General features: G+C 38.8%; 1 protein-coding gene across 1 annotated transcript; it reads left to right on the top strand.

Moving 5' to 3' along the window:
* The first annotated feature begins 5,852 nt into the window (after window positions 1–5,852).
* sall1b (spalt-like transcription factor 1b) lies at window positions 5,853–11,693 on the top strand. Its single transcript, XM_036575449.1, has 3 exons — window positions 5,853–6,228; window positions 7,229–10,548; window positions 11,237–11,693. Exons 1-3 carry the CDS (start codon window positions 6,156–6,158, stop codon window positions 11,663–11,665), a joined length of 3,822 nt encoding a protein of 1,273 aa, XP_036431342.1. The 5' UTR covers window positions 5,853–6,155; the 3' UTR covers window positions 11,666–11,693.
* The last annotated feature ends 914 nt before the right edge of the window (window positions 11,694–12,607 follow it).

Here is a 12,607-nt window from a genome sequence, read left to right on the forward strand (position 1 = left end):
TGAGATGTGCTGCCAGTGTTCAGATTGCGTCCTGAGACTGTCTTATGTTTCTCCACTAGATGGAGTCCTGCTCTTAATTGTGGGCACACTGGCCCACCATGTCTAACATGCAAAGGCAGTTGGAGCACTTTCTGTTTGGCACTGCATGCATTAGGTTAGTGTTATAAAGCACTGATGCATGGTGCTATGGGAGATTAAACTACAGGCTGAAATCCCTGACTGGCTCAGAGTACACAATAGACCTACAGCACAAGTCTCCACTGTACCTAGACTGAAATATGATTTAGTACTTTTGGTATGTAGTCAGATCCCCACTGATTCATAATATGGCATAATCTTTTCACTTGTGACTAAGCAATATAGATTGGGGTCCAGGTTTTCTCATTTCTGGTAAATAGGGTTAGAAGCCTGATCCTTACTGGAAAAATACAAATAAAGCAAACCCAGATGGATGTCGTTGAGGAATAAAACTATGATGTTTTGAAGGGCAAATGGTAAAATACTGCTTGCTTTAGATATGCTAATCTTGTGTCTTCACAGTGTTTCTGTTGTGGGAGATTGTTTTGATATATTCATTAGGACTGATATGTCAACATTTTAGGGTACAATGGGAGGAAATTTGACTAGAACATCTTATAATAACCTGAGCATACTGGGAGAGGAGCATTAAGAAACTGATTCGCAACATTTGATTAAATAACCAATGAAAAATACTACTTACTGTATAAATATACTAATTTATTTATAGTAGATTGTGGGGATGCTTACAAATGCACCCTTGAAAAATGGTTCTGCAAGGGTTCTTTAGCAAATGGTAATGGTTATATATAAAAGTGTAACAAGTCAAAGAACAATTTGCACAAAAGGTGCTTAATATTGTTAAGTGGTTCTTCTCTATGATAGAAATTCTATTTCTGAAAAGGTTCTGTATGGCACCAACAATGAAGTGAAACCAAAAAGTCAGAGAATCTTGTTGGTACAACACAGAACCCTTTTTAAAAGGTTATTCGGATGGTAAAACAGTTCTTCTCCATGATGGAGAAACTGTTGTTTAGTTCTTTAAAGAACCTTTCAAAGAATAGTTCTGAATAGCACCAAAAATTAAAAATTAAACAAAAAAACCCTTCTGTTAACTCTTACTGACAGACCCTGCATCTTGAGTTTGTTGAGAGCTGTTATTTTTATGATCTAATACTAAAAGCTGATCAGAGGTGATGAGTGAGGTGATGAGTAACACCTGTGTTGATTTGAGCTATAACTTGAGTTTAATATGAGAGGCCATAAGAAGTCTGACTGTGAGTGAGTCAGTAGTGCTGGGAAGCATGTCTTTTCACTGTGGCCTCTATGAAAGACTCACATAACTGAGTGAGTTAGTCAGTGTGTGAGGTCACTGTCTGAAATATGACTACATGCTGTGCTTTCATACCTCACTCAGCTCATTCATTTGAAGTGTACTGAACCATTGTTAATCAGTGTTGCTCCCATGCAGCTCGTATCAATGCTTCACAGCAGCATGCTCGCTCTGAAGAAGACAGTTTAAGCCTTATTTTTGTCAAAAATAACAAATAAATAATGTCACCTGACCAATAATAAAAGTGTTATAGTTTATTGAATTTTCCATTTTTTGTTTGTTTGTTTTTAAGTAAAAGTTTGATGTTTCAGAACATACCATTTACTGCCCAGTCTGTCTGGCCCATATATGGAAGTTAAGCAGCAAAAACACCCCTTTGGAGTTCACTGTTTTTGTGAATGTCATAAAAACTGGCACATTTACATACATCCAGCTATTTCCCCTACAGCAAATATTGTTCACATATTTTAAACAAAAGAGTTTGGCATACTATGCAAATACTGTTACAGTTTCAAAACACACTATTCACTTCTTACATATTCATTATTTTTGTGATGTCACAAGATCCAATATATTTACATACATTTGCCCTTTCATTATTTAGAAGGGTAGTCCACTCGTTCATGTTAAAGTCATTATAAAGTTATTATCATTGTTTCTGCCATGACTATTTTTTAAATGAACAGTACAGGCAGCCAGTCTTAAAGGCACAGTAACAAAAACAGCTTGTCTAATTCTAAAGGATAAACCAAGGTTATTAAATGGTCATGTAAAAATGAATTACAGACTGTTTTTTGATCCATAAACATGCACAAATATCAGAAATGGACCTCAAATTAAAAGACAAAAAACAAAAAATACAAGAGAAATGTGGGACATGGCCCCTTTAATCCCTGTTTTAGTCATATATGTGTAATGTAAATGTGGTGTTATAAGAAATGTGTCATTTTTACTTGTTACTGTAATGCTGAGCTGTTTAGACAGCATTTACACACTGACACACTTTACATGCTGATAATTAAGTGCCAGTTCACTACAATGACAAATGGCTGTGGGTCCGGAGTGAAAAATTACAGCTCATAATAAACGTTTCGGCCTTTGAGAATGCATGGTAATTCATATTCTGAGATGAAAACATGATTGTGTCACAGGTGTGACAGATCCTCTTATTCAAACTAAACCACTGTTATCTGCTTAGTTAATCACAAGAGCAGGCGCAAGCAGACATGCATGCACTTACATGAGAATGTGCAGTCACATTGGCATATTTAGACCATGAGTCATTCAGAATATAGAGCACATATCAAATTATACTGCTAACAGTGTGATACATAAAAGAAAGATTACAACTGGATTGGCTATCGTGATGATATGTCATTAGTCATGCAAAAGACAGATAATCTGCACATTTGTTCCAGTTAAGAAACAGTCCTAAACATAAAGGTGACAAAAGGGGTTCTTTAGAGTGATGCCATAAAAAACACTTTTGGTTCCCTAAAGAACATTTAAATATGTTTTGCTAATGAGAGTGTGAAGAACCTTTCTAAAGTAACAGAACACAAACACAAACTTTGATTTCTTATTCCTGTACTTTCTAAAGAAGAAACAATCAGATGGTGATATATGTTGCGCAGTAAAAGATGAGAGATTGGAAGACTTTTGATACAATGCATCCAAAGGATGACATAGATGGAGTTTCTGAAGAAATATTCATTCTGTCATCCCTGTACCTGCCAATCTTCAGAGCCGCACATCTCTCTGGCAGTTTTACTGGCCAGATTTACCGCACGGTAACCTCCTCTCCTGCCAAACACAGCTGACAAACCATAAATATGAGCACATTTATGCAAACAGATGCTAGACAATACAATGTCAGTTATGCATCCATGCTTGTGGGACATTTGAATTTGCTGTCATAAAATGCAGACAGAAAGGGGCAGAGGGAACTCAAACTGACTTCCATTCGTCTCAGTAGCCACAGAAAGTCATCTCTGTGGGAGCAAACAGCTACCCTTGATAAAATCTATAGTGTCTTTTAAAGTGAAGAGACAGCAAAGTTCCTGCAGCACAGAGTGTTTCTCCAGTCAGCTGTTCCATGACCTGTTATGTTCTACATGATTACCAGTGCATGGCATCAATATTAGTAAACAACACATTCTGAGAGAAGGAATTAAATAACTGAAAAAGTACACTGCTTCCTTTTGCTGAACCAACGCGCTTCTCATGAAAGGAAAAGAAACAGGATAAATGGCAGGGAGGGAACGTGTTGCTTCTTCAAAACGTGTTAGAAAGTTAATGTAGTTTCAATAAAAACATATAGTACAACACTGCATTGTAGCTGTGTTATTAAGTATGTTATTATGTTATTTATTGTGTGAGCAGCATGTCGTCCAAAGAAAAACATGTATCTCCATTTTTTTAATGGACTAATAGAAATGCTCTTTCCAGGAATAAAATCTCTTTATATTAACCTATATTAAAAGTAAAGGACAGTTTTGTTCTTTCCTATAAAGTTACCATTTTGAAGATTCTTGTTTTTTTGGACAGCAACAATACAGTGTAACATGTTTTTGATAATAGCCTACTCTTGGGCTGGCTGCTACCTGAGCTAACCAACCCCAAAAACAATGTGCCAATCAACCCCATCCATATCAGGAACAACTCTGTGTTTACTCTATGTCATCTGCATTACTACACAAATATTTCTATAATGTATAAATTCAGGGAAACTTTTTTTGAACACAGAAATAATGACAAAGTTATCCCCACCTTAACATGTTTTATTATCCTGAGAAAAATAATTGAATGCGTGTTGGTCAAGAGGCTAATCATCTTATCTTACATTTTTGTGGGAGTTCTCATTACTGGAAGTCAATGCTTTGCACACCAACCCCTGTGCCAACCAACCCCACTCTCCAATAAACCTGTATTTCACTCTTTACGGTTTTGTTTTGGAGGATTCCAGCTCCCTCCTCCAGCTGACGTCTTTGTGGGGAAATAAAAGCAGAGAGTCTTTTGGGAGCTTATTTATCTAAATAATTAAATAGTCTCAAATAAGGTCAGGTTGCGAAATGTTTTCGTTTTCATTCATACATACATTCAAATAGGAAGCCAAAACATTTTTTCCCAATTCAAAGAAAAAATAAGATGCTGTGCTATATGTTCTCCAACTGGTGCATTGGTGTGAGACAGGACTAAAGAAGGTTGGCATGCAGAGTTTGTTTATAGGAAGTAAAGGTGTCATTTGCCCGTCTCAAGTCTGTTGCTATGGACCCCAGGCAAGGGATAGCAGCACTTTAACAGAGTCCTTCATATCTAATGACTGTAAAAGATGACTCATAGGATGTAGTGAAGTACACCTGGTGCTCTCTCTCTCTCTCTGTCCCTCTCTCTCTCTCTATCTCACACACATACACATCTCAGTCTCACAAGAAAATGACTTGAGTATTTATGTATTTGTTCAGTACACTGTAGAACCTTAAATCAAACGATCAGGTTGACAGTAATTGTCATGTTTATGCTCCATCAAAGGCAAAATGAAAATTCCAGACCTGTAAGGTAGCTTATTTAGGTCAACACACCTTTATACATAGAACTGAATGATGAGAAGTGATAACAGAAGTAAACATCTCCTGTTTACTCCACTATACTCTTGTAGTTCAGGCCCATCATGCTATACTGAATACAAAAAAAAAGACTGTTTGGTAGCTCCTCACTGACGGCACAGATTCAACTAGCCAGTGCCATCTGAAGCTGAAGTTTCAAACTGAGTTTGGAGTTTGCCAGCCAACAATGTGAAAAGTTACCAATTTGTAAAAATATAACCTAAAATAAAACAACATTTGAAATTGCTTGTATCCAGAATGAACCAGGCGAACTATACTAAGCATCACAAACACTGTTAACTTTTAATGCAAGTTAATGTAAAGAGATTTTACTCCAAGTTATTTTGGAGCATTTCTATTAGTCCATTGATCATGAAAAAGATGGTCTTATTTATTTATTTGTTTGTTAATTTTTTTTTCTTGTTTTTCTTTTTGTTTGTGTATTTGTTTTTGGACCTCAACACCACCATGCAGAAACGTTAGAACGTTAATTAAATCATCATTAGTCTCATTCTACTATCATAACATTCTTATTTTAATATGTCATAGCGCGCATTTTGCTTGATGTGGTCTAATATGTAAGTGCTCACCAAATGGGGCTTATTTTCACAATGATAACTGCAGTGATAGTAAATGTATAAATATATAAACTCATATGGTGTAGTGTATGGACATGGACAGAGCGGTATGGTGTACGTGTGTGTGTCATCAGCTCTAATGATTCACTGCATTAGCCACCGCTGATTCCTGCTGACACACGGGCTGAGCTCCGCCCAAGCCCCGCCCTTTCACACTGACGACCAATAGAAACGCAGGTGGGCTGGACTCTGAGCTCTCCAGGCTCTCAAAGAATGTACACCTTGAGTTCATCTCGCTGACTTTCTCCTGTTGGAAGGCGCATCTCTCTCAGCTTTGGGAATGTATGGGAAGTGTTTTGATGAGTCTCCACGAGCCTTTCGACTCAGAGTTAGTGGAGAGCAGCAGAAAGCTACGGGAGACGTGCTTACGGCAGTTGTATGCGGCGCTCGAAAGAGTATTTAGTTAACGCAGTTCTCTGAACAGGCTAAACTACTTTTCTACTGAACTGATGCTGTACAAGAAGTAGTGAAAGAAGTGTTGGCAGACTTAACAAAGTCGCTTTAGCCGAGGAGTTTGGAAGAAAGTGATAAAGCCTCTCTGTTAGCTGATGTAGGACCAGCATGTCTCGGAGAAAACAGGCGAACCCTCAGTGTGTCCACCTGGACTCGCATCTCGCTCCTTCTGAACACTTAGGTAAGTTCCAGCACAAAGTGGGCAGGGTTTCTGTGGTCATATCCAGAAAATGACATCTTCGCTGCACTTTACACTTTTGTAATAGTGGAGAATCAGCGTTATAAACCATAAACAATGGATTTTAATACTTTAAACTATTGATTAAATAACAGTGAGCTACATTTCAACATCTGCATGGCTTGTACATCTTTCAGCAGTTCAGACTGGCTTGATCAGACTGTTTTACTTGGTCATCATCTGAAAAGCTTTAGATTTTCATAGTTTCTGAAATCTAGCCCTCATTTGCAAGCTAGTCTTGTGAAAATTAGTTTGTGCTCAGAAGTTAGCATCTCTTCTCTCACATTATCTTTAAAGTTAAATGGTAATTGTAGAAAGTTGTCCACAATACGAAATATACAGTGGCTTCAGAAAGTGCTCCAACATTTGTGCCAGACTTAATATAAAAATGCATGAAGTTCATTGTGTTAGGAAAACCAAGTATCATTTATTTTAAACAGATTGTTCCAAGACGGCTGGTGTGTTTCAGAACGTTGTCATTTGAGCACTTTTTTTGCAGATTTCTGCAGATTTACATCCAAATGTCTCTGTACACTTCTGAGTTCATGATGCTATCAGTGAACACAAGCCCACCAACAATACTGTAAGAAAAACAGCCCCAGACTTTCACATTCCCACCTCTCTGCCTGCCCTTAGCGCAGTCTGGCTAAAATACCTCTCTAGACTTTTTACACAAAACAGGCTACCATCACTATTTCTCTGAAACACATACCATTTGTTAAACGTTTTTTGAAGTAACCTGAAGAACTTTGGCAATGGTTAAATGGTTAAAGTGTCAAAATACTTTCTGGGACCACTGTACATACACTGTTTATTCTAAAATATCATGCTTTTTGGTAGTACTGACTTGTCTTTCAAACTTATTTAAACTGTTATGTGGAGCTGATAAGCATCTCTTCTAACAAAGTGATGTCTTCATTTTGTTTCTCTAATGACAATGCAGACTACCACATAAAAAATATCAGCTCTCCGCCATCCGATGTCCATGTGTGTGAAAGTTGCTGCGCTGAGTTCTTTACACTGCCAGACCTCCAAGAGCATCAGATGGGCTGCTTTAAGAACCCATTAGTTCTGATAGTGAGTGAAAATGGAAGTCCAGCCTCTCCTTCACCATCTTTCACGTTTAGCTCACCTCCTTGCAATGTAGATGACAGCATCAGTAATGAAGATACAGAAGGACTACATGACTTTTCAAAGGACAAAACACTAGAAGAAAACATGGAACCAGCTCTCATGTCCGAGGGCAGCAGTTCTCACAGTGCAAGTCACTCTCAGTCAGATAATGAAAATGGCACAGTAGATGGAAGCACAAGTGCTGGAACAGTGTATTCATCAGGTTTGCCTCAAGCAGATTCTCCACCTGAACTGGGTACAGTATCATCCACCAGCAGTAATGTCTTCATTGAGAATTTGGAGAGCACAAAAGTGGCTGTAGCTCAGTTCTCTCAAGAGCTGTGTTTCAATGCAGAAGTTAGCAGCAGCAGCAGTCTTTCCGACTGCAACATAGCCGTACCTGGTCTAATCGAACAACTCCTGGCTCTGCAGCAACAGCAGGTGGAGCAGCTGAAACTCATTGAGCAAATTCGACATCAGATATTATCGTTAGCAGCCCAGAATACAGATACATCAGCACCTTCCTCCGGCAACTGTCAAGGTACATCAGGGATTTCGCAGACCAACCCGCTAATAACACTCAGCTCCCATCTCTCCCAGCAGCTAGCAGCAGCTGCAGGGTTAGCGCAAAGCCTCGTGAGTCAGTCTGCAAGCATTAGCAATGTTAAACAACTTAAGCATGCAGTCTTACTAAGTGGCCATGATAGCACAGCAACGTTGAGTGGCAGGGACATTTCTCAAGTGACAGATACAGATGGAAGAAAACATTTGATACCAAGACTTGGCACTTATCTGTCTAAAAACCAGTCTATTTGTGATGGTACCATCTATAGGCAGCAGAGTGGCACAAGTCATCCACCTTCCCCTGCCTTAGCAGCCGATACTGCATCGAATCCAACAAATAAGCTCAACCTACCTCGTGTTCCTGCTAGAAATCAGATCTTCGCTAATGCGTTGCCAAGCATTGGGACAATTGTAGAGGACTTGAACGCCTTGACTGCTTTAGCTCAGCAACGGAAAGGCAAACTGCCCAATATGACTTCATTTGAACACAAGAAGTCTTTTGATGAAGGTTTGTTTAAGCACAAATGCAGATTTTGTGCCAAAATATTTGGAAGTGACAGCGCTTTACAGATACACCTGCGATCCCACACAGGCGAGAGACCATACAAATGTAACATATGTGGGAATCGGTTTTCAACTCGTGGAAATCTCAAAGTTCACTTCCAACGTCATAAAGAGAAATATCCTAACATACAAATGAATCCTTTCCCAGTGCCAGAGCACTTAGATAGCGTTCCAACAAGTACAGGCATTCCATATGGTATGTCTATGCCGCCAGATAAACCTGCCTCCAACTGGTTAGACAGCAAACCATCTGTGACCAACTTACCTGCATTGTTGTTCACCGGATCTTTGCCAAGTCTTCCAAGCATAATTAAAAGAGAGGAGCAAGTGGTATCAATTACAAGGGCTCCTAGCCCTGTCATTAGTGATTCAAATGGGTTTGAGACATTTGAAAGAAGAAATAACAAAGAGGAATTTAGCAGTGACCCTTTTTCAACTTTAAATGGAAAATATGAAGAGGTCAAAAAATCCCTGAGCTTTGCAACATGTATGAACTCCTTAGGAGATGGTTCGGGTGACCACACCTCCGTTGACAATGCCTCTATGCAAACAAATTCAGTGGCTCCACTACTGTCTGAGAATTTCAAACCAAAATTTCCATTTGGGGGTCTCCCCGATTCCATGGAAGCCTCAGAAACCACCAAGCTGCAGCAACTGGTAGAGAACATAGACAAGAAGTGTGCAGACCCCAATGAATGCATCATCTGTCACCGGGTACTCAGTTGCCAGAGTGCTCTAAAAATGCACTACCGCACACATACAGGTGAGAGGCCGTTCAAGTGCCGAGTATGTGGACGAGCTTTCACGACCAAAGGAAACCTCAAAACACACTACAGCATCCATCGTGCCATACCCCCCCTGAGGATACAGCATTCATGCCCCATATGCCAAGAGAAGTTCACTAATGCCATGGTTTTACAACAGCACATCCGCATGCACATGGTTGGAGAACTCCCCAATGTTATCTCCCCAGAAGAGTCCATGGAACATGATACATGCTCAGTAGAAGGGAAGGATGATCAAGAGAAGATGTTCGATGAAAACATGGATGTAACTGAAGGTGCATCAGACTCTAAAGACACAATCTCTCCTCTGGACAGCTTATGTTCATCTCCTACTTCATCACAGCCCACAAAGACAGCTGGGTCAGAAAGCCAGGTACTCGTTTTGCAAGAGAATGATGTATTAAATGATAGCTTGGAGAATGGGTCAGTGGGTGATAATTATTTAGCCCCCAGATCATCTCCAAGTGATGACTATGTGAGCCAAAGACCTAGAAGCCCTGCTTTGTCTGAAGCTACATCTTCCTGGGACTCCTTGTCTCCAAAGAGCTCTGCATTGGATACTTACAGATCGCTTACATCTGAGACAAACCAAAAAATGTCCTCTCTAGAGACTGGCCTCTTACAGCCAGACTGTACACTTGATTCAGCACCTGCTGATATCTTAAAGGATGGAATGACCATGATCTTCCATGAACGTGGAGGCCCTAAGAGCAATGCATGTGATATCTGCAAAAAGAACTTTGCCTGTCAAAGTGCCTTGGACATTCACTATCGTAGCCATACCAAAGAACGACCATTCATATGCACTGCATGTAACAGGGGATTTTCTACCAAAGGTAATCTAAAGCAACACATGCTCACACACCAGATGCGGGACCTACCTTCACGACTATTTGAGGCAGCGAGCCAGAATCTTATTTCTCCACCAAACCCACCTCATCCTTCTATAGGCCACTTAATTTCTTCAAAAATAAAAATGGAAGTCAGCAGCATCTTGAATAAAGATGGCAAAGATTCAGCATTTGGCATGGCATCCTCCTCCACTCCCTCACTGCCAGTTCATTCAGCACCACTGGCTCCAACACGGCGAATCCCCAAACAGCATTTCTGCCACACTTGTGGGAAGACTTTCTCTTCTTCTAGTGCCCTGCAGATTCATGAGAGGACCCACACTGGAGAGAAACCTTTTGCCTGCACCATCTGTGGACGTGCATTCACCACCAAAGGAAATTTAAAGGTACATCCAGTCAAAAGCCACATGTGGTGTAATGTCACTTCTGTTAATTGTGAAATATAGAGACTTATCATTTTACTTTAAAAATGGTAATATATGTATTCCAAAACGATGACTAATACTAATTCTAATATTATAAAGTTAAATATTATATTATATTATATTATATTAAGAGTGTCATTCTATACCATGGAACAAATAGTATCTAGGTACATATAATACTACATCATATACCACAGCATCAGGAACAAAAGACTCAGTATTTAGTATATCCACCTTTTGCATTTATTACAGCTTCCATTCTTTGCAGGAGACTTGCTTTCAGTTTTCAGAGTGATCTGCAGAGATTTTCTTTTTCAGTCGTAGAAGCTGTTTGAGGTCTGGACTCACCAGCAGCTTCTTTTTACTTGATAATTAGAGCTTTAAGTACTGTTTATCCCTTGGTGACAGGTTTTGGTGCTCTACTAGGTTTTGTATGTTTGTTAGGAATTATTTAAACTCCTGTTGTGTTTTTTCCACTTCCATATGCAAGTGGATTATCTTGTATCAGTCTCCTCAGAAATATCTCCTGAAAAATGAATAACTTGTACTGAATAGTTATTTGGACTTGAAATTAGATAAGTAAGCGATGACTTTTGCAGAGTACAGTATGTAGCTTATGTATGTTTTTTTCTTATTTATGTCCATTTAGGTTCACATGGGAACCCATATGTGGAGCAGTTCTCCAGCCCGACGAGGTCGCCGGCTCTCTGTAGATGGTCATTTGACATTCCTTAAATCCAATTGTGTAAAAGTTCCAGAGACAATCCCAAAAGCTGCCATAGCCGGAGTCAGCAATGGGGAGTCCATCAGCCTCTGGAACCAGTATGCCACAGCAGCTCTTACTAATGGCTTAGCAATGAAAACCAATGAAATCTCTGTGATTCAAAACGGAGGCACACCACACCTGTCAGTTTCTGTTGGCCATGGAGGAAACTCACTTATTGGTGGACTGGCAGCAAGTCTGGAGAAACTACACAATGTAGAAACTAAAAGAGCTCTCCCTTGGCTTGAGAGACTGGGTGAGAATGGGACAAGTTTTCACCTTACACAGTTGATTGAAGACAGTAAAACCGATTAATATTTTGTACTTCTCTTTAGTGAGGATAAAAAAAACTGGTGATCCCATTAAAATATTATTTTCATAAAAATCTATCATATTTAAAAATGATCAATTGTGGTATGTGTTTTTTAAGGAAAATGTTTTTAAGATTTGACATACTAATATGTAGTTATTTTGTTATAAAAATAGACACTGTGTTAGACATCAATGAGCTTTTTGCATTTTTTAAATCCATGTTTGAAATGGTACCATTTTTGTGAGTGTGATCATATTTATTATTAATTACATTTTTGATTATTTATTGTTATTAATACTATTTATATACTACTGATTACCAACACTGAGTTTTGTTTTGGCTTTATTTGAGTTTTCGAATAGGAAGGCCCAATCAGTGTTACATATAACTGTTTACTTGATTCACAAAGAGGACAGCATATTAATATTAATTAGTACTAAGAGTATTAATTTTGTTCATGTTTTGTATATCTGTACCACATGCAGTCATACAGCAGTTTACATGTTGTTGTTTTTTATATATGCTTTTTTTTACTTTGTCAGAACTTCAGAATCCATGACTGTGTTAATTTGGTGCTACGGTGAGTTTTCACAGTTGTATGTTTGTATGTGTGATTTTATTGTGAGACAGATTCTATGAACTGAGAATTCCAGCTTCCATTTCATATATACAGCTTAAAAGGCTTACATATATAAAATGGCGTTCTTTATGTTAGAGCCTTCTTTTTTGGTAAAGACTAACCCTTAATAGTTTTTTGTGTATAACTTAACATAATGCTGCCAGTGTTTCCACCTGCACAACAATATTCATGCCCTTTCACTTCTGATATAAATCTGGGTCACTTTGTCCTCTGAATTTACATTTCAATAAACCCACTAATAATAACACATTGTGCTATACTGAATGATCTTTGCCAATGGAAGGCGATACCTCTCCTGCTACCT

This window comes from Colossoma macropomum, unplaced genomic scaffold (assembly GCF_904425465.1).
Source record: "Colossoma macropomum unplaced genomic scaffold, Colossoma_macropomum, whole genome shotgun sequence".
In the NCBI taxonomy this organism is placed as follows: domain Eukaryota; kingdom Metazoa; phylum Chordata; class Actinopteri; order Characiformes; family Serrasalmidae; genus Colossoma; species Colossoma macropomum.

Coding starts and splice junctions, on each gene's coding strand:
- sall1b (XM_036575449.1), top strand. CDS start 6,156: ATGTCTCGGAGAAAACAGGCGAACCCTCAGTGTGTCCACCTGGACTCG. Junction 6,229..7,228: donor CGCTCCTTCTGAACACTTAG/GTAAGTTCCAGC, acceptor ATGACAATGCAG/ACTACCACATAAAAAATATC. Junction 10,549..11,236: donor CCACCAAAGGAAATTTAAAG/GTACATCCAGTC, acceptor ATGTCCATTTAG/GTTCACATGGGAACCCATAT.